This window comes from Cynocephalus volans, chromosome 16 (genome assembly GCF_027409185.1).
Source record: "Cynocephalus volans isolate mCynVol1 chromosome 16, mCynVol1.pri, whole genome shotgun sequence".
Lineage (NCBI taxonomy): Eukaryota > Metazoa > Chordata > Mammalia > Dermoptera > Cynocephalidae > Cynocephalus > Cynocephalus volans.
In genome coordinates, this window is record NC_084475.1 from 5,986,915 (window position 1) to 6,014,092 (window position 27,178).

The following is a 27,178-nucleotide window of genomic DNA, read 5'->3' on the forward strand; positions in this document are numbered from 1 at the left end:
CTGCTCCCGGGCCCCAGGCTCAGACCGCCGTGGACTGCTTGATGCTGTGGAAGCTCACACGGGTAGGGGAGGTGGGGATGGACATGGCGCGGGCCACGCGGGCACGGATTGAGTGCTTGTCCTGCCACCGATGCCACCTCTTCCGGATGGCTGAGCGGACCTGTGGGCACAGGGAAGAGCTTAACACCTGAGCCTGGTCTCAGGACCCGTCTCCCTCCCTTCCCTGGGCTGCCACAAGCAGCTCTCCAGGTGAGCAGTGCACAGGGGTCCACAGGAGCCGGCGACATTCACATGGGTAACATCGCTGATATGCATATTTGTTGGGACAATTTTTCAAGTGTGCAGAGGAAGGTGCACCTTTTTCCCGTCCACACAAAGGCACCGTTGTTTTCTTCTCTACCGTGAAGAATCCCTACCCTCGGTCCACCCACACACCCTGCCCCAGGGCTCAGCCCTTCCTGGTTTTCAGACTCATTGATGAGGTTGAAGCCCTGGCTTCTGGTCCCCCAGGACAACTGTGTCTGAGAGAGCAAAGTGGGCTGTCACTGCGGGAGTAGAGTGGGCAGGGCAGGGACCACCCGGGAGCTCCCAACAGCATCCGCACGGGGACTTGGGAGGAGGCTGGAGGTGGCCATAAACACTCTCCAGTCCCAACAGGCCTCAGTCATCCTGAGCCCAGTCCCAGGGCCCCGGGTCCTCACCTCACTGTTGAGGAAACAGTAGAACACTGACACGAAGAAGCCCTAGGGGGGAGAGAGACCTGTCAGGTCTGCGCGGGTGGCCCCACAGCCTCCAGGGCTGCCCCTGTGCCTCTCCCCACCCAAGGAGGTGCAGATCTGGCCCCTGCAGGGCTGGGGGTGGGCGGCCAGCGCTGCAGCGAGGGGAGGGTGTCTGTACCTGGAAGGATTCCAGGAACGAGTTGAAGTAGATGAAGACGGCCCGGGAGACCTCATCCTCCCCGGGGTTCACGAAGAACAGCATGTAGGTGATGCCCAGGAGGGGAAGCAGCACCAGAGTGGCCTTCACAGCCTTCCTGGGGTGGGGCGGGTGGGGAGGCCGAGTCACAGCCCACCCCAGGACCGGGCTGAGCCTCTGCTGGGGTGAAGAGGGCTGGGGCTTGCGGAGGGGCTGGCAGTTCTCTGGAATGTCTGGGGCAGGGGGTGCTGGGGTTTCAGGAGGGACTGCCGGGCCTGGGCGGGGGGGACCCAGGGTCAGAGGGATGCTGGGATCTCTGAAGCCCCCATGGGTGGGAGAGGTGGGAACCAGTCACCTGTACTGAATGGTCTCAGACGTGGTGGATGCTCGGAGTTTGGTCATGAGGATGCGGACGATGTTGAAAAGGAAGATGAAATTGATCTGCAATTTGAGCACACCCGTGGGGACGGCGTGGATTGAATGGATGGGAGCAAGGGGGGGGAGGGGTGGGCATGCCAGGGACCCTCCTCCTCCATTCTGTCCTCGTGCCCCCTGCTCCCCTCCCTCCACCTCCTTGGCCCTTGCCCATTCCTGGCCCCAGCCCCCTCTTTGGGTGACCCCCGCCTCTAGGCAGAGGGGTCCTTTTGGTCCACAGGAGGAGCACAGGAGGTGCTGATTGCCTCTCCCTGCTGTACCCTGTCACCTGCTCCCTACCCACATTCTTACCAGGAGGACCAAGATCATGGGGCCCTGGTAGATGTAGTCGGTGTACACCCCAGGCCTTTTGCCAAACCAGCATCTAGAAGACCACAGAGGGAGGGGGAGGAGGTCATCTGGGTCCACTTCAGTGGCATGGGGAGGGGTAGAGCTCGGTCAGGGCACGACTGGGGACAGAACCACAATATGGATGCCCCATTCCAGTCCTGGCAGAAGGTCAGGCCGCTTGATCCCACCTCTGTGCCTCAGCAATCCCATCTGCAGAATGGACAGTTATCCTCTATTATGAGATGTGCAGTTGGAAGCAAGCCCTGTGGCAGGGAGGGGGACAGTGGACAAGACCACCAAGTGGCCCAGGAACAGGCATGGGCCCAACACACCCCTGCTTCCTCGGTTCCCCCTCTTGGTCCCTTCGCTGTGGCCGTGGCTCAGCAGGCCCGCTGGGGAGCTGCTGGGGGGAGTGACGCATACAGTGCCTTGCACTGCACCTGTCACACAGTGAGCAGCCAACAGATGGCAATCTCTGCAACTAGAACGGCCTAGAGGGGAGACTTCCACACATTCCCCCATGGAAGGAAGAATTTCTTTGCACTTTCCTGAGCTTCCCTCCAGCAAGCTCCAGGGAGGTCTGGGGAGTGGGCGGGGATGGGGCAAACTGGAAGTCCTATGTCCTTGTGGGCATATAGACCCGCAACAGGCTGATCTCATGATGCTCTCATAAATCCGAAATTGAGAATTTTTATATGAAACCTCTTGACTTTTTAAAGGTTGGCTACAAAATCAAGTTTTCAGAAAACAGCACAGAGGCCAAACGCAGCTGTCCGTGGGCCAGGGGCAGTCCTTGGGCCTCCGGTCTCTGAGTTCTTTCGCATTTCCCACGCGCGGTCCCTTCTGCTGCAGTGTCGGCATCTTACCACGAGGCGGAGCTTCAGAGCTGCTCAGCCCCTCGTTCCCCGCCTGCCCAGGCATCCCTTTCCTTCCCAGACACTGGCACACAGGGCAGCTGTTGAAACCCGTTCTTCCACCCTCCCCTGTACTCACACACCTGCACACGTGCAAGCACAGGCCCCACCGCCCAGGTTGACGTTGCTCCTGCTCGGAGACCCAGGCCCCCAGACAGTCTGTCAGAGGGTTCCCCTCCCTGCAGGGCCCCCCACCTGCCACCTGTGCAATCGTGGCGAGGCCAGCCGGGTCTGAGTCAGGAGTCACCCTCATAAATATGCAGTATTATTTTCCAGACTCCTTGGACTGGAGTGAGGATGTGGTGGCCCCTCTCCTCTGTGGGGGAGGAGAGAATTTGTCACTGTGATGGCTGCTTCCCAGACCCCCAGTCACCCAGTTAGCAGGTCCCGGGAACCCTTCTTTGGCAAAGAAGATCCCTGGCTGTCTATGTCCACCTTTTCTGCCTCTCTCTCTCAGTGGTTCTCAATCCTAGCTGCACATTAGAATGACCTGGGCAGTTTTAAAACTTCCCAAGGCCAGGCCACACCTCAGACCAATCATATCCAACTCTTTGGGGGTGGTGCCTGGGATGGGTAATTTTTAAAGCTTTCCAGGTGATTCTAATGTGAGCCCACGCTGAGAACCCTGTGGTGGAAACCTAGTTTTCAGGGGGGATTGGGAACACCTGAATCCGTTTTTAAAGACCCACAGGGCTTCAGGGCTGGAAGGTACACCTCTGAGATCATCTGGATCTGTTTCTATTAAATTCATGGAATCTTTTGTTAAAACAAGTCTTAATATTAATAGAAAATATTTATATAGCATTTACCATGTGCCGGGTACTATTCTAAATGCTTAATATATATTAACTCATGTCATCCCCACAACAGCCCTCGGAGGTAGGCATTATTAGGATGCCCATTGTACAGATGAGGAAACTGAGGCACAATGCAGCACTTAGCCCAAGGTCATAGAGCTACTTAATAATGGAGCCATGATTTAGAACCAGACTGCCTCTTGTGAGAGCTCAAGACAGATAAAGGAGCCTGGATCCTGCCTGACCCACTCCACCTCAGCAGAGCACTGGTAGGGAAGGGACCCTCAGATTGAGGCCCCAACTCCCTCCCTTTATAGATGCAGAAACCATTGTCCTGACCAGAAAGCTGATGTGGCCCAAGACTCTTGGGCAGTGGCAAGCAGAGCTGGCCTGGGAGCCCGAACCTTGAGGGTCAGGAAAGGGAGGGAGGTGACTTACTTCTCATTGTCGTAGTATAGCTTCCCAATGGCCCAGGCCACGATGATGGGGAAAGGCACACCTGGGGGAAAGATGGGCTGTCATAGGGCCCTTCAGGAGGGGGATGCCAGGCCTGGAGGACCCCACTGCAACCCAGGGCCTAGAGGGGGACAGGGGTGACCCAGGGTGAGCTCGAACTCACACTGTCCCCACCCCCAAGGAGGGGCAGGGGGCTCTGGAGCACACCTCACCATCCCAGCCTGGTCTCCATCTCCCAGGCACCCGGCCAGCTGGCCTGAGTCTGGGTGAGGAGGGGCAGCCTGGGGGCCGCGTCCCAGCTCACCCCAGCCGAGGAAGATGAACATCCACTTGCGCAGCCGGTCGGTGGAGTAGGTGAGCACGATGGCCGTGTGCAGGTAGCAGCCCTCGCCGAACATCCAGAAGAAGTTGGTCACATGGAAGTAGTTGTAGGCGGCTGTCACCAACCTGCACCAGGCCTGCCACCCCACCCCCACCGATGAGGTACTGATGAGCTGGGGGTGGGAGGCTGTGGCAGCACCCCACCCTGGCCTGGGGCCTCCCTGGGCAGGATGGGGCACTCCCTGAGAGCCTGCTCCTGTTCTATGGGCCTCGAGGCCTGACCTGGGCCTCCCTCTGCAGGGCAGCCCCAATGGGCCCTTCCTCTGACATTGGGCTGGGCCACATCCCACTCCCTCTTCCTCCCGCCGGGACGCACCACGTTGCTCTGATGGACCTCGGGGCTCATGGTGAGCTGGACCACGAACCAGGTGGCATTGCGCAGGATGAAGGCCGAGATGAGGTTCCAGTGGATGATGTTTCTCAGGCACCGGATGCTCCTGGGGCAGGGGCAGGTGGATGACAGGAGCAACAGGAGAAGGATGAGGGACAGGCTACCAACATCACTGCAGCCCAGATATGGGTGGGGAAACAGGCTCAGAGTGGGGCTGACTGGCTAAGTCACATAGGGAGGTGGCCACAGGACTCTGCTGATGCCCCACAGGCCATTTCTACCTGCAGCCCACCCAGATGTGAGCTCCTGGGGCAGAGCCTGACACACAGCCTGTGCTCCCTGGGCTGGGGCTGCTGGCTTATTGGGAATGCCTGCTTTCCCACCCTGGCAGCAGAAGTGGCTCTGCCAGAGGTTCCAGGAGACCTGAGGCTCCCTTTACATGGCCATTGTTCCCACTACTGAGGGGGAGCGGCAGGACGGTCCTTTCCCAGCAGCCCCCAGCCCAGAGCGACCCCTGCATGTTACCTTCCCCCTCTGCCTCCCACTCAAGGACCCAGGGATGAGAGGAGGCAGTGTCGGAGCCTTCTCACCTGAGCCGCAGAAAGAGGACAAAGGCCACCAGGAGGGCCACCAGGGAGACACAGTGGCCCAGGTAGTTGATGATGACAGCTATGTGGTAGTGCACCTTGCTCTTCCTCTGAGGCAGGAGAGAAGAGCAGAGGTGAGGCTTCCGCGTGGCTGAGCCCCTGCACCCCCTGGACATGAGCAGTGAGGACAGTGCCCAGGGGTAGCCGGGACACAGTTGGTAACGATCGCAAGGGTTCCTCCACTTCTCCAGCCCCTACTGTGTGTCCAGCATCGCCCTGCAGTAGCACAATCCAATTTGAGGCTAGGTCTGTCTGTCTGTCCCTGAATCCTGTGCTCTATCCCCTGCTCTATGCTGTGGGACAAATATCGGTTGAACTGAATCTCCACATCACACACGTCACGTGCACAAACGTGTGCCCAGCTAACAGATGTGCACTCACCCTCACATCTGCCCACATTTCCATTCAGTCCCAATGCCTGGTGGCCCTAGTGGGTGCAGAGACACCAACCACCAGGACGTCTTTCCTCCACCCATTTCTGAATTGAGTCACCATCTTCTTGGGCACCCTTAAACCCCTCCTGTAGTGGATTGAATTATGTCCCCCAAAACTCACTGAAGCTCGAATTGTGTTCCCCAAGTTTGATGTATGAGAATCTTAGCCCCCACTGTGACTGTTAAGAGGGTGGGAAATCCTATTATGGTAATTGAAAGGTGGAGTCTTGAAGAGGTGATTGGATTGCAGGACTGTGCTGTAGTGAATGGATTAAAAGTGGTGGTCGGGGGCGTGGTTCTGAGGGCTTTAAAAGAAGAGGAGAGTCTGTCTTGCTCTCTCTGCTTCCACCTCTTGCAATGTGAGATCCCTGGGTCACTGTCGCCATCACCAGATGGACCTTGGACTTCCCAGCCTCCAAAACTGAAAGCAATAAATTTTATTTTCTTTATAAATCACCTAGTTCAGTGTACTTCGTTATAAGCAACAGAAATGGACAAACACCTCTCCTGCTGCAGTCGAAGCCTGCCCCAATTAGCAAGGAGAGGGTCGAAGAGCTGCCACAGATGAGTGCCCACAGGATTATAAAAACTTAAAAAAAAAATCTCTAGGTTCACCTCCTAGGTCTTTTCCTAGCCCCGGCCCACGGGGTCTGGTTCAGGATCGTCTCCCAGGATTACAACAAATTCCCCATTTTATTTCTTAATTCATTTAATATACTGATGAAGGCTGTTGCCTTCCTCTTTCCAATAATCTTAAACTCCAATGATGAAGCCCTCTCATTTGCAGAAGATTTTCACATCTGTATCTTCTTAAGCCTGCAAGGCAACCCCAAGGGAAGGCTGGAAGGGCAGCTGTAACTTATTTTGCCGGGAAACAGATGCAGAGGTGTGTTGACTCACTCGAGGTTACCCGACTTCAAAACCACCTCCTTCTTGCACACTGAGGTTGCATACAGCCCCCCACTCTATAACGGGGGACTGGCTGGTCCCCAGTGCCCAGCTCTCTGCTGGCTCCTACTCCCCAAGAGCAAAGCCCCCATACACCCTTTTCTGGGTCTTGAGAAGACAGGGCCTGGAAACCCTGAGCCTGGCACACGGTTGGGCTCCATAAATGTGTGTTGAGTGAAGGAAGGAAAATGGATGTGGGAAGGCAACTGGCTTTGAGAGGGGATGTCCCCATTAGCATCTCCCTCCCTTATCCTCTAGGGATTCTGGGGTGGGGCCAGGGGACAACGATGCACAGAAACTGGCTATGTGCGAGTGCTGAGGAAAGAGTGAGCTCACAGAGGCCCTGTTCATCCTTTCAGAGCCACCAAAGAGCTCCTGGCCCTCCAAGGACAAATGGACACAGCCAATCCTTGGGGACCTGACCAGCACTGTGTCCCTGTCCAGTTTGGAGACCTAAGGCCAGCAGGTATCCTGAGCAAGGTGGCACAGTGTGTTTCTGGGCAGAGGCCTCTGCTGTGACCTTCAGTGACCGACCAGAATCTAACAAGCAGTTAATGCCTAGATGATTTTCACCAGACTCTGCAAGACACCACCTTGTCTCAAGTGGCAGCAGTGTCAGACCTGTCCCGATGCCTTGCCAGGGATATTGGCAGTGAGATCTCCCTGCCTGGACCCTCCACCCCGTCCATGCTCCCCAGCCACGTCTAGCTCCCCATCCCTGCACACCCTGCTCTGTGGCTCTTCTGCTCCCCTGGGCTTCCTGAGCTCCTCCTCTTACCCCAGCAGTGGCTACATCAGCCCCTTGCTCATCAAAGTACGATCCTTGAAGCAGCCACGCCGGCATCTAGGAGCTATCAGGAATTTTGAGAAAAGTGGAACCTTCAGCCCCACCCCAGACCCACTGAATCGGAATCATTTTAGCCAAGATGTTTCCTAAGCATCTCAGCATTTCAGAAGCCATGGTCCAAACTCCCCACCCCCACGAGCAGTGAATCCCAGTCCATGAGTCCGGATCCTCAGAGTCCCTTTCATGTCCCAACAAAGTATGCCTCCAAGGATGGGCCTCCAGACTCCCTGTGCTCAGCACAGCATGGGGGAGAGGGACAGAGTGTGTGCAAATATCGGGGTGGGGGGAGAGTCAAGGCCAGTGGGGAAGGTTTTAGTGGAGGGAGATGGTATGGGGGGAGGGGCTGCTGATATGGGGAGCGGAGGCTGGTGCAGGGTGGTGCTGGGGGCCCAGTGCCATCCCCAGGCTGGGCCGCACATGCACCAGGCTCCCCATTTGGGGGCCTGTCCACTGGTGGTGCCGACTGTGGGCAGGTCTCCTCTTAGTACCTGGCCTCTGGGCATCCTCGCAAGTCCCATTTCACAGGTAAACTGTGAATCCATTATCTGTGATACCCCAGGGCACTGGTGCTCAGTTAGGGATTAGCCCAGGCCCAGAGCTGAGAAACCTGCCACTCAATTAACTGGACACTTTCCTCTTTGCAGCTCTGGGAGGGGGCGGGGAGTCTTGTGAGTGAGGCTGGAGAGGCTGGAGGCTGACAGAAGGGGGTGGCATTTTCACTAATTAAATTAATTGATTACCCAGAGTGCTAGGCACCAGACTAGCAGGGGCTGCTGGGAAGGGGTGGCAAAGCCAGGCAGAGGTGGGCCGAGTGGGGGCAGGTCACTGTGTCTTGGAAGGGAGGTGTGGGTGACAGCCCCCACCGAGGCACCAGAGGAAGGGTGCGTGCCTATGTTATGGGTGGTTCCTCACCATGCCCTCTGCTGCCCCCAGGTGTCACTACTCCCTCCCTGGACCTCACAGGTGAGATGAGGAACAGAGGGGTGACAGACAGATGGAGCATCCTTCTTAGGTCAAGACGCAGGCCAACACCACCCTTTCTCTATCCACCAGGAGGCAGAGACCTGAAATATTCTTAGCCATTACGGGGATTCAGTGACGTTAAATTACCTGCTCAAGGTCACATGGCATGTACATGTTGAAATCCAAACCCCAAACCGTCTGCTTTCAAAGTCCATGCTGCCCCCATTAGACTGCCAAAGAGAGGGCTGGTGAGAAGAGACCTCCTCACCCTCCTTCTCGCCCTGACCCTGCTGGTGGAGAGAGGGGGAGACCCCTGTCCTGGGCAGGGGTGGGAGCTGCAGGGCAGGGGTGGGAGCTGCAGGGCAGGAGTGGGAGCTGCAGGGCAGGGGTGGGAGCTGCAGGGCAGGGGCAGGGAGGGCTGAGGGCAGCTGACCTACTCTCCTAGAGTCTCTGAAGGGTATTGGGGGAAATAGGGGCTGCTGAATGTTCTCCATCAGCCAACTAGAAGGAAAGGGCTTAAGTGAGAGCAGGAGAGACTTGGGTGAACCTTGGGGACCCTGCCCTGACCATCAGGAGGGTCGAATGCAGCGGGGGGTGGGGGCCCACGAGCAGCTGTGGCGCCTCCGACTTTGCCAACGTATGAGAAGAGGACAGACACCTGCCCTTCTGGTGTTGGGGAGAGGGTCATCTGTTCTATGGCAGGAGGCTGGTGGCTGACCTCCAATTGGGGACACATAGTCTACCTCAAGCTCTACCACCCACCGGGACTGAGCATAAGGTGGGTGTGACAGAGGGAGGGGCTGAAGTCTTCCTACCTTAGCTGGGCCTCCACACACCATCTTTCTCTGGACATGAACTGTGGTCTTAAGAGTCACCAACAGCACTGACCCGCCCTGTTTCCTTTCCTCCCACCACCTCTACTGTGCACCAGGTAAGGAGTGCCCCTACCCCCTGAGCAGTCTTGTTACCCACCCCCACCCCAGGCCATCCACTCTGGCTCAACTATGTTTCCTAACCTGGAGCCCCACTCCCCCTAGCCCAGTTCAGGAGGATGCCCTCTCCCCCAACCCCAGGACTTCCTAGGTAGGGTCACTGTGTGGGTGCTTCACAAGATGGGGGCCCGGCCAACCCATCCCAGCCTTGCGTGGACCAGATGGTCTGGCCTGCAGGATCTTAGATGCCAGGGAGCTCCTCACCCTGCATCCTGGGGAACTCTTTCACCCTGCCAGGGCAGCACCATGAAAGAGCTTATTATTCTTTTAGGCTAAGCATCAGTCTATCTTTGCAGCTTCTGGAAGGAGATAGCAGAACCCCAATAGCTCAGTGGTTTAAGGCCAAGGAGCCAGGGGAGGGACTAATCAAAGCACTCAGGGTCAAGGTGGGTGCTAGGGGTGGCGAGAGTTCTCCCCGAATCAGCTTTGCTTTGCACCAAGACCTGGTAGTGGGCAAAGCAGAGCCTGGGCTCCAAAGCCCTGGGTTCCAGGCTCTGGCTCACTCTGGCCACGTGACCTTGTGCGAGACACTCCCCCTTTCTGGGCCTTGGTCTCCCCATCTGGAAGGTGAACGTGTTGCACTAGATCAGAGTTTCTCACTTTTGCCCTATCAAAAGGCTCTCCTGGGGCACTTGTTAAAAATATAGATTCCCAGGGCCGGCCCGTGGCTCACTTGGGAGAGTGTGGTGCTGATAACACCAAGGCCACAGGTTCAGATCCTATATAGGGATGGCCAGTTAGCTCACTTGGGAGAGCGTGGTGCTGACAACACCAAGTCAAGGGTTAAGATCCCCTTACCGGTCATCTTTTAGAAAAAAAAAAAAAAAATATATATATATATATATATATATATATTCCCAGGTCCTCCTTGGACAGCGTGATTTATTGGGTGGTGGGGTATCCCTGGGATTTGTATTTGAACAAGTGCTCTGGATGTTTTATTACCAGGCAGGTCTGGGAACCTCATGATGGGATGGAGGGTCTCCAAGGTCCTTTCCAACTCACATCTTTAGGTGATGGAACTTTCAGGACTGCCTAGACCAGTGCTTCTCTTCCTCACCCCAGAAGCCCGTCCTTGGATAGCCCCAGGCGTCCTCCCTTCTGCCCTCTGCTTTCTGCTCAGTCATCCTTCCAGCCCACGACTCCCACCTTCCTCTGAACCCAGTGAAAAAGTGGTGAAGTGTAGGGGAGAGGCAAGGGGGACCGAGGGCAGCAGCTAAACCAGCAGGATAGATGTATTCATGCACCTGCCAAACGTCGCCCTTAAAAGATTATTTATTGCAGCACTGTTTGTAATAACTAAAGGCCAAGAACAAAGATTGGTTAAATAAATTACGTGATATTGTGCAAATGTGAAAGAGAATGGAGATGCTCTTTATGTACTGATGTGGAACAATCTCCAAGACAGATGATTATATAAAAAAGCAAGATACTGGGCCAGCCTGTGGCTCACTCGGGAGAGTGCGGTGCTGATAACACCAAGGCCACGGGTTCAGATCCTATATAGGGATGGCCGGTGCGCTCACTTGGGAGAGCGTGGTGTTGACAACACCAAGTCAAGGGTTAAGATCCCCTTACTGGTCATCTTTAAAAAAAAAAAAAAAAAAGCAAGGTACTGAACAGGGTATATAATATGCAACATTTGGGCAAAAGGAGAAAATAATATATACACATAATTACTCGTCTATGCAGAGAATGCCTCTGGAAGGACAGTTAAGGAACTGGAGAAATGGTTGCCTCTGGGGAGGGAGTCCCGTGGCTGGGGACAGGGTGGGAGCCAGACTTTTCACTGTATTCCCATTGGTCCCTTTTGAATTTTGTATTATATGTAAGCAGAATCTACTCAAAAACATTTAAATTTTTTAAAGGACCTCCAAGGGCTTTTTCAAGCTGCACTGCTACCCCACCCCTCCCCCACCCCACCCCTGGTTCTGATCCGGCCCCTGGGGCTGGAACTTGATGTATTAAGGAAGGCGTGTGGGGTGGCAAATGGATGAGAGCCTTGTGAAGCTGTCTGGTCTGACTCTGCACCCCCAGCACAGTCCCATGCCCAGCGTGACGGAAGCAGGAAGGGACAAGGACCCGGCACCCATCAGAGCCTGCCCGGCATCCTCCCGCAGAGGGGCCGCTCACCACCAGCGACAGTGCCTGCTCCCCAGGTGGCTTCCCTGTGGCAGGGCCTCTCCCTCATCCTCTGGCTCTCTGACTCCAGCTCGTGCTGGGGGCCCTGACCTACCCCTCTAGACGGGCAGCCTCGCTCGGCTCAGCCTCACCTCCTCATTGAGGATCTCCTGGCACTCGGAGTAATTCACGCGGGCAGCCCAGCTGCCATTGGCCAGGCACTCCCGGTAGCCATTGTCTGGGAAAAAAGAGAGAGTCAGTGGGGGGAGAGCAGCCTGAGCATCTGTCTGTCCATTCGTCTGTCCATCTATCCATCCATCTGGGCCGGCACAGGAGCCTGCTGGCTGGGGGCTCTGGAGTGAAGCTGGGAGAGGGGCTTCCTTACTGCCCCCAGCTTCCTGCCTCTTTCTGCCCACTGGCCTGGGTACACTGGCTTCCCTGATGCCTGCCTGTGGGGCCAAGCTGGCAGGATCCTGCCCGCAGGACTGGCTGTGGACAGGAGTGGCCAGCCCCCTTGCAAGCCCATATGTGGTGGTGGATTCCGTGGCAGGTGCTCTTCTGAGAGCCTTCCGTTTTGGGATCTCGCATTACAGCAAAAAACAATGGCAAGCTCTCATGAGTCAGTTCTCACGCAGCTGGGAATGATCTGATGGCAGGGTATGTGGTGACAGAGCCACAGCTCACGTGGCAAATTTAAATGACAGGGTTTCTTGTGATAGGGCTATTTGTGCTGGAGGTTTCTGTAGGAGGAACTCACATGGTGGCATTTCACGTGGGGTGGGGGCAGGTCTTGGGAAGGTCCCCATGGTACATTTCTCCATAGCAGGCCTTTTACTGGAGGGTCATATGGTGGGAACCTCCATGGTGGAGGTCTCTTGGACAGAAAATGACAGGTGACAGGAGTGGGCTGGGGATGTTACATGGGGAGGGTCTCATGTGGCAGGTATCTCATACTAAGATCTGCTACAACTGCTCCCAGCCTGGCCTGTAGCACTTGGGGAAGAAGGCAGGAGAGTGGCCCAGAGAGGGTGGGTGTCTGTGCAGCCATCAGCCTGGATTGCAGCCCAGAACCTGTCACCTTTTAAGGAGATAGGGAGGGACCCTGTGTTGCCTGGCTTTAGGGCTCTGGAATGGGCAGAGCTTCCCAAAGGATCCCTCTCACCCTCCTTCCTGCCTACCCCCCATGGGCACCAAGGACCCGAAGCCAGAAGGGAAAGGACCAAGGGAGTTCTAAATCCTCTTGTCTCCTCTGCTGATGGAGGCTGCCCCACCCCACCCTGCATCCCTCTTCTGGCATCAGGAGCTCTGAACATGTTTCCTTGAGTTAATTCGGGCTCTGACTCCAGGTAGCACTGGCTGCAAGAGAAATGGAGCCCTGAGCCATCTCCACTCGAGCCTCCCCTGCTGCAGGCCTTTCCATGGCTCCCGCTGGCCCTCGGGGCTGGAAGAGGGCTGGGGGAGCTGCTTGAGTCCCAGCCCTTGGGCCCCGCAGGGCAGAGCACCCTGAGGGAGCCAGAGGCCGGGGCTCTAGGCTGGGCTCAGCTGCTGCTGTGCTCTGTGACATTGACCTCAGCCTCTCAGGCCCCTCTCCTCATTTATAGAAGGGCTGAACCAACCAATCCCCAAGGGACCAGCAGCCTGGGAGCCGCCTCTTTGCTGGCAGCATCAGAGAGATGGTAGGGTGGGGGTAGAGGGAGGGAGCTGATTTCTGCCCTCTGGGAGAGGGAGCCTCAGCCTGGCCTCCAGGGCTGAAAGGCTGACGCGACCTTCTCCTGGCTCCTCTGCTGAGCAGTGTGCCAGTGCACAGTGGGCTGGGCAGGGTTTTAAAGCTCTCCTGGCTTCCCTTGTTGGGCCTGCGTCTCGGCAGAATTGAGCCCTTGGGCAGAGCTGGCAAAGAGGCTGCTGATTTTCTCCTAATTGCTAAAGGAGGATAAGGGGAATCCAGCATCCCCGCCACAGACGGGAAGCACCTGGGACCAGAGTCTGCTATGGAATGTCTGCAGAGAAAGGGGCTCTGGGGCAGTGATCTGGCTGGAAGGGGCGGGAGCTGACCGGGTAGGGGGGGTTGGGTGAGGGTGGGAGGGGGAGGGAGAGGACGGGGAGGGAGTGGGGGTTGCTGTTCTTGCCTTAAGAAAGGCAGTGCTAAGTAGTGTTGAGAGCAGGGCCCCTAGACCCAGGCAGCCAGAGTTCAAATCCTGGCACCATCCGTCACTAGCTGTGCGACCTTGGGCAAGTCACTCAACCTCTCACTTTCCTTATCTGTAAAACAGAATGAATGCTCTTAATTATGGCTCCTACCTCAATAGTTGAGTATTTTTAATTAACATGTGCAAAATGCTTCTGGAACTATGCCTGGCATGCGCTGCTAGCTGTTATTTTTATTATTATTATCTTGGAGCTGTAGTTACATAACCTCACATAAGATTCAGAACATGTCACTTGACCCAATCAAGGGGAGTGCTGGTGCAGATTGTGGGAGGAGGCCTTTGCTCAACACCCCCCCCGCCAGATACCCCCACAGCCTGGAGGCCCTCCCAAGGCTGGGCCAACCAAGAGGGGCAAGCTTTGGGGCAGGAAGGGGGTGATCCTGAAACAACACGGCCCAATGAGAGGGAGTTGTTGCCAGGGAGGAGGCACCTCCTTGTCTTTAACTGCTGAGCTGAGCAGTCCTCCCCAAGAATCACGGGAAAGTGGATATTTTTGGAAAAGCTTCCCATCCCTTTGAAGACTGGGTGCAGCAGGAGTGGCATTAAGGGGAAGGCCCGGAAGTCCTGGCAGCATCTCATCAGTAAATCAACTAATTAGCGCCTGACGATGAGGGTTCCCACCCGCTCCTGATTGCATGGCTGGCGTGCTCCTCATCTGGCCCTGGGGCATCAGGAAAGGGGACTCTTCCAGCCCTGCCCTGAAATGCCGACCTCATGTCAAGGGACCATCACCCCAGCTCTTTTCCTGGGATCACAGAGAGAAGAACGAGGAAGTCTAGAGAGCGCCTCACCCCAACCAACCCCTCACCCTCCCACAGGTGGAGAAACTGAGGCCCAGAGAGGGCCAGTGCCTAGGGTTCCTTAATCAGGTACAGGCAGAGCTGGGACTAGAACCCAGGATTCCTGGCTTCCACTTAAGGCAAATTGAGTAGCACGTGCCCAGGCACTAACGGCTGAAAACACTTATTTGGGGCCTGTCAAGTAACCCTTGGGGACAGGAGTGGAGGGAGCTTGTGCGAGTGGCCGGGGCTGGCTGCAAAGGTGGACAGGGCTGGGACCACAGAGGGCCTGGCAGGCCCTGTTCGGGAGCACGGACTTGACCACAGAGGCAATGGGGAACCACAGAGGGCTGACTCCAGCCGAGGCCTTGATAGTGGGGGATTGCTGAATCCAGAGCTAGGGTGAGAGATCGGGGAACCTTGGACTGGGGCAGTGGCATTGGGGAAGGAGAGCAGGAAGAGTCAGGCATGAGAATCACTTTAGAAGTGGGACTGACGCCCTGGTGCCACTGTGAGGGGGAGGGACCTCCTCCCGGACTCCCCCACCCGCTGATTCGCCAGCCCCAGTGCTGCCTCTGCCCTGGGAGCTCCAGAAAGACTGAGCACACAGCATTGTGAGTGGGGCAGTGGGCAGGTTCTGGCTTCCCAGGTTCTGACTCTGCCTGCAAGCTCTCTTAACCTTGGGCAGGTTATTAGCCTTTCTGTGCCTCGATTTCCTTATTGTAAGGTGGGTCCTACTAAATTGGAGGCTGGCTGACTGTGCATCCCCAGACTCACCTCTTTGACTTACTCGACCTCCTAGGCCCATCTCTCCTTCTGCCTACTCTCATTTCCTCTTAGTCCCCACACCCTTCCCGGTGTTTCTTCTCCTTCTCTTGGGTCCCTCCTATGGCCAGGACATGGTTGCAGACACATGAATCCCCCACTGGATCTGGCTGTTCCAGCTTCCTGCCTTGCCTTAACACCTCCCAGGGGAGGGCCACAGTCATTCACCAGGCTGGGCCAGGGATAAGAGGGGGAAAAATGTCCTGGAGACCACACAGTGAGTGAACTACCTGGTGGCTATGGTCACCCCCCGGTACCCACTTGGGTCTGAGCTCAGGCCCACCACACAGTAAGGGCCCCCTACCCCAGGGATCTGGGCCCCCACCCTCCCTTGGACAGGTTAGGGCCTCTGGCCTGCAGCTGTTGCTCTCTTGATAAGTAGGGACCTGAGTCATTGACAGAGGACAGCAAATTAATTCTGAGGTGACAGGTGGTATAGCAAAGAGCTGCAAAGCCTGGCAGTGGGGGTTCAGGGCCTCAGGGGTGAGGTATCTACATGGAGATCAAGTGTCTGAACAGACCCTGGGTCAGTCCCGCCCCACTCCCACCTCACCTATGAGCCTGGGATGCAAGCCCAACCCCTGCCTGTGGATCTAAAACTCTGGGTCCCCCACCTCCTGGCTGGAGGACCCTGGGCAGGTCACCTCAGACTCAGGGTTCTCATGTGCAAAGTTGGGACTGTTCTGATGATTCCTGCCCTACCTCATGGGGCTGTTGCAGGCTCAAACAGACTAACCTGAAGTTTGTTAACTATAGAAGAAAGTGTCAGACAGATCTGGATGCAAATTCCAGCTTTACCCCTTGCCCACTGGTGATGTAGGGTAAGTTCCTTAACTTCTCTGAGCCTCAGAGGACGTAGTTATACAATGGGTGATAGTGTCTTCCAGCAGCATTGTAAGAATCAGCAGGAATGAGCACAGAGTGCCCAGCAGGGCACAGAGCTAGCCTTTGGCAAATAGTGGCTGTACCCATGAGAGGTATTAGAGTTACTATTATCATCATCATTTCCCCCACCTCCCAGCGGATGGCCCACCCTCCACCTTGTTCCTTACTTGTGGTGTTGTAGCGGACACCGTAGAAAAAGGCAGGGCAGGGCCGAGCCACCAGCTGCCCCGCTGGGCTCTGGGGCCAGCAGGTGCCGATGAGGTCCACGGACGTGTTGCACTGCAGTTCTGGGGGCAGAGATGGCTGGTGAGGCAGAGCAAGAGTCCTGCCCACCTCCCCACTGGTTCACACCCACACACCAACTGGGAACAGGACAAGAACAATAACCCCGATACAGAAATGGGCTTGTTCTATGATGGGGAGACACCAGGGGAAGAAATCTGAGTTTGATGCTATGGAACTAGGGAGCCAGCGTAGGTTCCAGAGCAGAGGAGGGACGGAGATGGTTGGGGGCGATGTTAACAGCTAAGGTCCTGGCTGGCATTGGGAGGATGGCTGGGGGTGCTTCAGGTCCCCTACTCTGTAGCCTGAGAATACTTCTGTCGGTCCCTCATTTGGTGATAGACTGGAGCTCTGAGACTTCATGGGAACATTCTAGAACAGGCCCAGCCAACCCCTGACCCAGCCCCCTCACATGTCTCTGGCCCTGCAGGGAAGAAACAGCAAAGTGAAGTTTTTCCAGCTTCCAGTTGGCCTGATAACCAAACTCACTGAGCACACCCTGTGCTCTGGTCTGTGCTGAGCCATGAGAGGATCGACTGAGAAAGGGAGGGAGACACCATTTGCGGGAGTGGAAAGAGTACTGAACTGGGAGTCTGGGCCCATCACTTCAGAAGGGGTTCTGCTACTAATTTGTTGTGTAACCATAGGCAAGTCACTTGCCCTTTCTGGGCCTTACTGTCTTCATCTATAATAAAATAAAGTGGTTGGGCTAGACCAAAAATTCTTAATCTCAGCGCATGGGAGGCTTCAGTGTTCATAGAGACCCTGAATATAATGAAAAATTTGGTGTATGCATTTTAATTGGGAAGGGGCCCCTTGCTTCTCGTTAGATTCTCAAAGGGGTCTGTAACTCAAAAGAGACGTAAACAGCTGAACTAGAGAGAGGATGTCAAAGTCCCCTGCCAAATATTTTCCCTTATTCAAAGAGCTTTTTGGAGTAAATGTGTGTGTGTGCACACACGCGGGTGTATGTATGTATGTTGGGGCTGAGTCAAGGCCACAGTGACACTTCAGAAGGGTAGGAGGGATACGGTCTTCAAGGGGTGGGGTCTGAGCACCCCTGGCACAGTCCTGGCAACCCTCCTGATGCTGTCCCTGCTTTCTCTGCTTTCATGCCCTTCTCAGCATGAGGCTGGTACACCAGCGTCCCCATCAGGGCATGAGGGGGTTAATAACCTGGAACTGGCACAAGAATTCACAGACAGGCCAGGGAGAGCTATGAACCAATGGGAGTCAGGGGCGGCCCTGCATTAGCAGCTGCCAAGCCCTGGTTGGGGCCTGCCCGCCATTTCCTGCCCAAATTAGTCTGTCCCAATCTCTCAGGAAACAGCATTGGGTTAAATTGGCTTCTTTTCCCTACTGGACTCAGGGTAGTGCGGAGCAGTGCTTGTACCATATGGCTGTTTTTCTTTCTAATCAAAGCTGTTCACAGGGTGTTCCTGCAAATCAGGGCTCAAGGGGCACAGGCCTTAAGGTCAAGTGGCTTAATAGAAAGAGAAAGAAATCTGGATTGGGGCTTAATATATCTGAGGAGATGGTGGGCCAGTGGTTGGAGTGGGCAAAACGTGGGGCTGTGACACAGTGGAGTCTCCGTGAAATGTCATTACGAAGTGTGCCAGGTTGGGATTTTTATCAGTCATAGATCATGCTGATTGCACTGAGCCCCAAGGATGGGGGAAGCTGCAGGCATGTGGCCGTGGCGGTGGGGGGGATAACATCATGAACCATGCGCTGTGACTTCAAAGCTCTTCTTTATCTATTCCGTTTGATCTTCATGAGTCCTGCAATGTCATTATTCCCCTTTTAAAGATGGGGAAATTGAGGCCCGGGGAAGCTAAATGACTTGCCCAAGGTCATGAGTCAAAGTGTGAAAAAAAAAAAAAAAAAAAAAATCAAGACTCATAGCCAGGTGTTTTTGACTCTAAATCAAGTGCTGAGTATTACCCTACGTTTTGTAAAGAAATAAGTCAATGGGGGTGGGGGGACGGTCAAGGAGGCAGCAGAGAAAGGAGCAGCCTTTATTGAGGCCAGACTGTGTGCCAGGCACATGCCAGGTGCTTTACATATACCACCTCACTTAATGACAACATCGCACCTCCCCAGAAGGTTGTTCATTCATTCACTCACCCATTCGTTCACAGCATGTACTGACCTAGGCACTGGGAAGATTAAATGGGATGTCATGTGTGGCAGTGTATGGAACGGTGCCTAACACACCCTCTCAGGGTGGCATCTGGCCTCCCTCCCTGGGCAGTTCCCCAGATCCCCCTCTGCCAATAACAGAGCGTAGGGAAGGACTGAGCACCAGCCACAGCCAGGACCAGGCCAGAACCAAAGCAGAGGGTGGACACTGAGCGGATGGGCCTCCTGGCCTGGAGGACACAGTACCTGCCAGGGCCCTGTGCTCAAGGGCTCTAATCACAGTCCCGCTCGGCCCACAGCTGGTCCCGGGATATGGGGGCCCATACGGGGCTGGGCAGCACACAGAACGCTATTTACCCCTGGTCCGTGGTTCGGATTCTGTGGTACCTCCCATGGGTCTCACACCACCTGCCAACGTGGGTGCTCATCCTCCCAATTTTACAGGTAAGGAACTGAAGCCTGAGCAGTCAAATGGCTTATCCTGAAATACTAAGTGTCCAAAGATTCGAAGAGGCAGAAGTGGATTCTGAACGCTGGTCTTTTGACGCCAGCCCAGGGCTCTTCCCAGGGCTCCACAGCGGGCGCCAGTCCGGGCGAGCGCCCCTCACAGCACCGGGTCGCGCCCATCTCTGCGCCCGCTCTCTGGGTCCCTCTCTCTCCCGCCCCCTCCTGTCCCCTGCGGCTCACGAAGGTTGCCGGGAGGTGGCGCCGGGAATCCAGCCGCAGACGCGAGCTTTGCATTAAGAGCCCAGAAAACCCCGGAGGGAATGAAAGTCTGTGCGAGAGACGGGAAGAAGGAGGGAGAGGCGGCAAGAACGAGGAGGAGCCAAAGGAAGGGGTCAGGACCCAAGGCCCCCCTTTCCCAGAGTAAAAGGCCAGGGCGCCCGCCGGGGGGCAGGGGCTGGGGGCGGGGTCCAGGGAAGGGGTGGAGCTACTCGGGGCGTGGCCAGAGGTGCGCGAGCCAATCCGGAGTGGCGGCGGGGCTCAGGCGCGGAAATACCCGCTAAACACGCACAGGGGCGTTGGCCATGTGGTTTTAGGGAGCAGGAGGAGCAGGGAGAGGCGGGAGAGAAGGGGAAAAGAAGGGTGGAGGACGAAGGCGGGGACCAGAGGCCCGGCCTGGGACTGCCTGCGGGGCACGGCGCCTTCCAGCAATGTGTACTGCCTCGGGGCGTTCGCACCTCCCGCTCCGGGCCCTGCAGACACCGGGTCCGGGAAGAAGGAGTACGAGGGTCCCTGGGGACCCAGGAGAGACAGGGCCTAAAAGGGAACGGTCGTATAGGACTAGGCGGGACGGGAGGAAATGAACATGTGTTTACCACCACGACCACCGTATACCAGGCACTGTGAAGGGAGCTTTGCATGACGAAATTCGTGCCACTCACTCAATCCACCCGACTACTCTTTGAGGAGGAGAAAAGAGGGGGTGGGAAGGGGGGGAGAGGAAATAGGAGACAAGACAGCAAGGGTGAAACAGGGAGACGCAGAGGGAAAGCCACGAGAAAGAGGTACGGAGAAAGATGATGTCAGAGGTGCTGGGGATAGGGAGGCTGTCGATCTCCTGGCTAGGAAGGGGAGACAGCAGGAGGAAGTCAGTCTCCGTGTCACTCAGCCTGGTGGCTATAAGGACCTCAAGGTTAGGGCTGTTGGATTCTGATTCTTGTCCCACGTCCCCTCAAGGCCCCACTGCCACAAATGCTCAACGTCTTCTGCTCTCCTGGGGGCTATCTTCCCGGGTATCATCGTTCTGGGGTGAGGAGCAGTTTGGACCAGGATAAGCCAGCCTTGCAAATAGCCAAACAGATTTACTAGCCAGCTGCACGAAGGCGGAGCTGCTATTACGAGCCGAGCCTGGCCCACAGCCCCCTGTCCCACAGCGCCCCTCCTGGTCAGGTTAGGTACAGATAGGAATACTGATAACTTGGCTCTTTAACAAGTATTCTAGGGGCTGGGGATACGGTAATGAATAAAATAAATGCCCTGCCCTCGTGGGGCATTATAGAATCATTATAGAATGATTACATTCTAGTGGGGAGATAATAAACAAGCAAACACATATCTGTGAACCAGTGAGAAATACTTTGGAGAAAAACTAAGCAGTGTAAGGAGATAAAGACTGACAGGGGTACTATTTTAATTTGGTGGTCTCTAAAGTACTAACATTCAAGCAGAGACCTAAAGGAAGGGAGGGAGGGAACCGTGTGTGTGCCTGGGGGAAGCGTGTTCTAGGCAGAGAAAACGGCAACTACGAAGGTGCTGAGGCGGTATGTGCTTGGTGTGTTTGAGCTGCTGGCATTCCCATCATCCGGTGGCTCACTGCCTCATTCACAGGGCAGCCAGATCTCTGAGCATTTTGCCTGGGGGTGGGGAGAGGTGGGATCAACCCACTCACCAGCCCTGGTCACTACAGGCTTTCATGTGGTGGGGGGGAGTCAGGTGGGCTAATGTAATGTGTAAAACTGGTCCTCCATCTTCCTCCTTCTCCACACATGCACAAAGCAAACGCACAGGGGCCCACACTCTGATTGCTCATGGGAGCACTGGGGACAGACTGCCCCAGATCATTGCAAAGGGAAGGAAGAGAGGAGGGGAGCAATGTGGAGGGCTCCCATCTGCCTCTGGAAAATCCCTTGTGCATTGGGGTCCTGGGGAGCCTGATTTAATGGATGGATAATAATCCTTTGAAGGTAGTCTACTTACTGCCTGTGCACAATTGGGCACTGGTTTCTTCCCCCAGGTAGGTTACACAGTTCCCCTCCCATCAGGCTTAGGGTCCACATGTGCTCAGCAGATCCTCCCATGCTAGATAACTTCAGAGGGAGATTGGAACCTGGCTCCTGTCCCAGTGATGCCAGTGCTCCTGTCAGAGGCTGCTAAATGAACTACAAGGTAGGCAGGCACTTGGCAGCAGCTCTGCAGCTGGGAAGCCCATCCCCCTGTTTGGTTTAAACCCAGGAGAGGGACTCAGTCAAGGCTGCCCAGAGAGAGCAGCCAGGCAGCCCAAGGGTGGTCTCTGAAATACACATTCTTGTCCTTTCAGAGGAATGTGCTGCTGGGATGAATGGGCAAGGGTTCTGCCTGGGTCACCTGGCGTGGACAGGGTAGCAGAGGGCAGGCAGAGAGTCCTGGTCTTTGCTTGGCCACCTCGTGGTTGAGCTGCTTCCTCTTTGGCTGGGCAAAGCAGAAAGTTGAAGGGTGTGTGACACATCAGGATAAGTGCATGTGAGCCTCTTGTGGGTTTGTGGGCTCTTTGTTTTTGAATTCCCAATACCTAGTACAATGCCAGGCACATAGTAGGTACTGAGGAAAATATGGGGCCATGTGCAAACATAATATGGGTATGGGAAACTGCAGGGGTGACACTGCACCCCCAAATGACTGACTACATGGGGCCCTGGGCACTGTGGCTCTCTGAGTGGCCCTATAATGTGGTGCTGGTGGTAAACTCTGGAATCAGGCCCACTTGGTTCAAGTGTTGGGGCCACTGTTTAGTAACTGTGTGTGCTTGGGCAAGTTACTTAACCTCTCTGAGCCTCAGGTTCCTCTTCTATAAAGTGGGGATAAAAATACTTCCTGACAATATTGTTGTGATGATTGAATGAGAACAAAGCACTGAGAATGGAGTCCAACGCGTATTGGGAACTATATAATATTAGCTGTTATTACCTTAAGGGGATAGAAACTAATGACTCCAGGTCCTTGTCAACTCTGATTCTATTTGTCTGTGATGTCATTAATCAATAATTTTATTACTTTCTGGCATTGAAATACTCCTGCCATGATTGTATAAGTTGCCGTCTGTGATCTGCCACATGATGGGGCCTCAGCCCTGGAGACCCACCCTCTCCCTGCTCCTGGCATGAGTCATGTGAGGGGCTCCCCACAGGCTCTGGCTCAGTGCCAGCTGCCCCAGCCAAATGCCCATCCATCTGTCCTGGCCCCTCTGCCCCACCCTCACCATCTGTCCCTACCAGTGCCCATCGGCCTGGGTAGGTCTCAGCCTCAGAAGACAAATGGCCCGTTATCAGAGCTGTTGTGGAAGGTGATGGATCGTGTACCATGATGCCAGGCAGGCTGGGCCAGGCTGGGAGTGGGGGCACAGAGTACAAATCACCAGGGAATGAATGCCATTCATCATGGCCTGCTGCCTCCAAGGACAGGTGACACCTGCATGGGCTCGGAGATGTCATTCCTCCTGAGCACCACAAGCAAGTTAATGAAGCCTGACCTGGCCCCTGGCAGGAAGGGCTGGGGGTGGAGCCTTTCGTCTCAGGTCCAGCCTCTGAGCAGGTCTCCTTCCTCCCCATCTCTCTCTGCTAGAATCCAGACTCCTGCCCGAGAACTTACTTCCCCGTTCCCCATGGCCCAGCTCAGCCAACGCTGCAGCCAGGTAGGTGCTCCAGGCTCCCAGTACCGCCCCCCAGGATTACCACTCCTCCCTCCAGGTCCCTCCCCTGTCCTTCCACCAAACCCACCTACTAGTCCTCGGTCATCTCTTGCTTTGGCTGAGAACACTGGCTCTTCTCTCCCAGTCCACACTCAAGAGTCTCTCTTAAAACTCATCTTTGAAACCTCCTCCTTCAGGAAGCCTTGTTGGACTTGCACCACCCCTGTCCTAACCTCCCTGCCACCTCCATCATAGTGAGCAATTTGTGACAAGTATCTTCCCTTCATTCCAGCTATACAGTAAGCACTTTTAAAAGCCTACTGATGTTAGCAACAATAATAATACCCAGTAGTGGCGTGGCCTCACAATTAACGCCTCCCGCCTCCCTGCTACCACACTTGTGTCCATTTCTCTGTTAGCACGTCCTTGCACTCTGCCTTATAGTACATGCGTTTATTCCAGGACTTGACTCCTGGACCAGACTGTGCATCCTTCTTTCTTCCCCCAGTGCCTTGCATGGGATATGCTGCATAACAGGTGCTCAATTAATGAGTCGGAGTGAATCAGGGAGAGACTGGAAGAGGAAAATCAATCATCAAAGGAGCCTCCCAAAGACCCTCAGGTGCAGGAGGCCTTCTCCATTTTTGCCCAGCAGCAGCCGCCCTCGGGACCACACCCAGAGTTAGAACAGGCATGGCCTCAGGAGCCCAAAGACCTAGATTTGGGTCCTAGCCATTACCACGTACTGGCTGTGTGGTCCTGGGAGAGTTATGTAGCTCTTCCGTGCCTCAGTTTCCTCATCTGTACAAATGTCAGGCTTTAAACTCCCATGAGGATAAAATAATTATCCCAAAGCACTTTGTAAATGGTAAAGTTAGCCAGTATTTCCTATGGAGGAGGTGTAGAGCTTGGTGTTGAAGAGCACATCCAGAAGCCAGGCTGCCTGTGCTCTGCTCAGCGGTCTGTCACTTTCTAGTGCTTCTCTGTACTTCAGTTTCCCTAGGTGTAAAATGAGGCTCACAGCACCTACCTCAGGAGGACATTGAGATAATTGGGTTAATATATCTCAAATTCCTGCAACAGTGCCTGGTGCGTAGTTAGCATCACACAGTGTTACACTTTGGGCCTTTTTAGCAGCAGAAAACAGCAGCCTTTCTTCCTCGCTGGATGCGTCCCTGAGTCACAGCCCAGCAGCACAGTCTGGGATGCCTTCCCCTGTGGCCCACCCTAAAGCAGGAAAATAACTACTGGGCTTACTTTCTGATGTTCCTCCTGTGCCCATGGCAGATGCTGTTAACTTAATCGCAGCTCGTTCCCACCAAACTTACACCCTGCTTCAGGATCCTTCTCAGCACAGCACTTCATGGAGACATGAAGAAGTGCCTGGAGCCCTGGAGAGGAAATCTCCCTGCTATTCCTGCCTCAGGTTCTGTGCGCAGCCCTGGGAGACCCGGAATCTTGCAGGACGGGGTTGGGGGCACTCACCGGAGATGTTGCTGGCCAGGGACAGGCTCTCACAGTGCTGGTCCTGGAGGGAGGCGGACACAGGGTTCAGCCCCAGAAGGAGAAGGGCCTGTGGGCACAGGGAGATGAGGGACAGTTAGGCTGGTGCCATGAGCAGTGTGGCCTGCAGCTTCCTGCCTCCCCTCGCTTCCCCCTCACAGATCCAGTCTCTTCCCAGACACCGCCCACAGTCTCCTCACCCTCCTCCCCCCTTGTCCTCTCTGTCTGGAAGATCTGGAGCTCCCCTCCTCTTGGAGGGGCCTGGTAGGGAGGTGGGTAAGTGAAGGAGCCCGAGCTCCAAGGTCAAAGGTGAATTTTATCCTCGGGGCTGGGCCCTCCAGCGAGGCTCTGCCAGAGGAAGCCACCTCCATGCATTGGGATCCCAAGCATTGCCCAACTGTGTCCCACCACACACACACACACACACACACACACACACACACACACACACACACACACACACACACACACACACACACACGTGCACTCCCACCTGCCTGCTGAGCACTGCAGACTCACAGACCTTCGCTAACGCACCTGCCTCCCTCCGCACCTCCAGAGATGTAGGCGCCCCTGGCCTCTTCTTTAATGAGCTGCTCCCTGAGCCCTCATCCCTGCCTGGCTAATTACCTATCACTACAAATTGTGCCTCATGGTTTATCAAGCCCTTTTACATCTGCAAGGACACTTTATTCTTCCTGGGGCTGGTGTGGCTGTGCCTATTTGCAGATGAGGAAACTGAGGCTCAGAGAGGTGAAGGGATAAATGTGTCTGGAGAGATAGCTGCCCTATTCCAGGGAGAACATTTGCCCTTTAACCTCCCCGAGGGCTCCATGTCACTCTCATTTCAGAATTTCAGACCCCTTGGGAGGAGAGTGGCATGGGCCTCATACCTGGAGGGCTGCCCCTTCTTCAACAACATCCTCCTGCAACCATTGTGTCCCCTCCTTTGAGGTCACCACCCTCCCTACAGATTTAAAGTCACAGAAACCTGGGGTCTAGCCCCAGTTTTGCTGCGTTGCTATGGGCAGGTTACTTGCCCTCTCTGTGCTTCAGATGCCTCACCTGAAAGCCCTCCCAAGCTTACACGATGCAATGTATGCAGAAGTGTTTTGTAAATGGCACAGCATGCTCCATGAGGACAGGGATTTTGTTTTGTTCATGGCACTCACATTTACTGATAAGTTAACGAATGACATTGTGTTTCAGGTATATAATAGGCACTCAATAAGGACATGTTGACTGGTTTAAACTTGGTGGTTTTTATTTAGTCAAGGGTTGGAAGAGAGGAGGTTGTTTCTCCCGGGGTTTGACTTGTAAGGAGTTAAGAAGCACGGGGGAGATTGGGGAGAGGGAAGCATTGTAACTGCCCCTCCCCCCAGCTGTGGGTCCTGGGCACCCAGTGACTAGCAGGCTCTGTCACCTGATCAGGATGGTGAACCTGAGGGCTGCTCTCCTCTTCACCACCCCTGCTCCCCTGCTCTTCCTTCTGGGGTCCCCTCCCTCTGACTCTCTCCAGGGCCCCCTGGCCAGGGTGCTCAGCCTCTGCTCATTTCCACACTGCAAAACTCAGGGCAGAACTTCACACACAGACTCTTAGCTCTGGAAGCTGTCTCAGGACTTCACAATGGAAAAATGAGACCGGGAGAGAGGCAGGGGCTCGCCCCAGTCACTGAGCGGGCAAGTTGCTAGTGTAGACTGGAAGCCGGGTGCTGGCCAGCTCACGCAGCAACGCGTAGCCCTCATGCAGGGCTGGGACTGGGTGAGGAGGGAGCAAAAGTTAAAGGACTGTCAAAAATCTAGTAGACAAGATATGTGCTATTTTAATGCAATCTATTTTTTTAAACCTAAATTAATGACCCCAAATCCATGATGAACAAAATATCAAGAACTTAAAAAAAAAAAAAAAAAAAAAAAGCAGGCTCAGTAACAGTGCTGGGCCATATTGGTGCTTGAGGCAAAAGGAGAAATCAGTAATAATATTAAAATGTTATTTATCATGACTGCTGAGGTTTCTGGCGCCTCTGTACACGTCGTGCTTGAGGAGAACGCCTGGCTCGGCCCACCCTGGTCCCCCTGCTCACTGCTTTCCCCCAGCAGGACTCCACCGCCCCCGCCCCATGGCTGTCCCTCCTCCCTTCCCCTCGGCTCTTCCCCACTCACTCTTTCTGGACCTCAGGACCCTCTCCCTATCCTTAGAAGCAAACTAACCCGTGCTTTTCCCAAGGCCAGCTTTCTGTGCTCACTTGGCGGGAAGGCCCTCCCTGTCCCACCCCACCAAGGCCATGCACCTTCGCCAGTACCCACTCCTGTCTTGAGGATGATGGCAGGCTCTGCACCCCTTTCTCCCTCCCAATAGAGTAGTCCCCACCCCTGCTCAGAGTCTGGTCCTGCCCCCACCTGCAGGAAGCACCCTCGACCCTGATGACTCACCCCCATTGTCCTCTCAGTGACACGTCTGAGTCCTTCGTGGGCTTTGTGTACTCCATGCCCTCGCTGGTGCACTCCTTCTGTCATCTCATAGGGGGTCTCTCAGCTCTCATGGGACCAAGCTCCAGGCTCCCAAGCACACCCCAGCCCTGTACCCCCTGTCCTGTGCTTGGCACTCGGTACACTCAGCACACGGCGCTGGGGTTAGCTAACTTGCTCCAGGGACT

The 27,178-nt window shown here is 55.2% G+C and overlaps 1 protein-coding gene across 1 annotated transcript; it reads right to left on the bottom strand.

Moving 5' to 3' along the window:
- Positions 1-19: 19 nt before the first annotated feature.
- Positions 20-26,960, bottom strand: CRHR1 (corticotropin releasing hormone receptor 1). The gene is made up of 15 exons (XM_063081284.1): positions 26,813-26,960; positions 26,195-26,279; positions 24,681-24,816; positions 24,504-24,591; positions 16,375-16,494; positions 11,664-11,749; positions 5,150-5,256; positions 4,545-4,665; positions 4,152-4,305; positions 3,830-3,890; positions 1,642-1,714; positions 1,271-1,356; positions 898-1,033; positions 702-743; positions 20-160 (listed from the first exon to the last, which is right to left on the bottom strand). Exons 1-15 carry the CDS (start codon positions 26,958-26,960, stop codon positions 20-22), a joined length of 1,584 nt encoding a protein of 527 aa, XP_062937354.1.
- Positions 26,961-27,178: the final 218 nt, after the last annotated feature.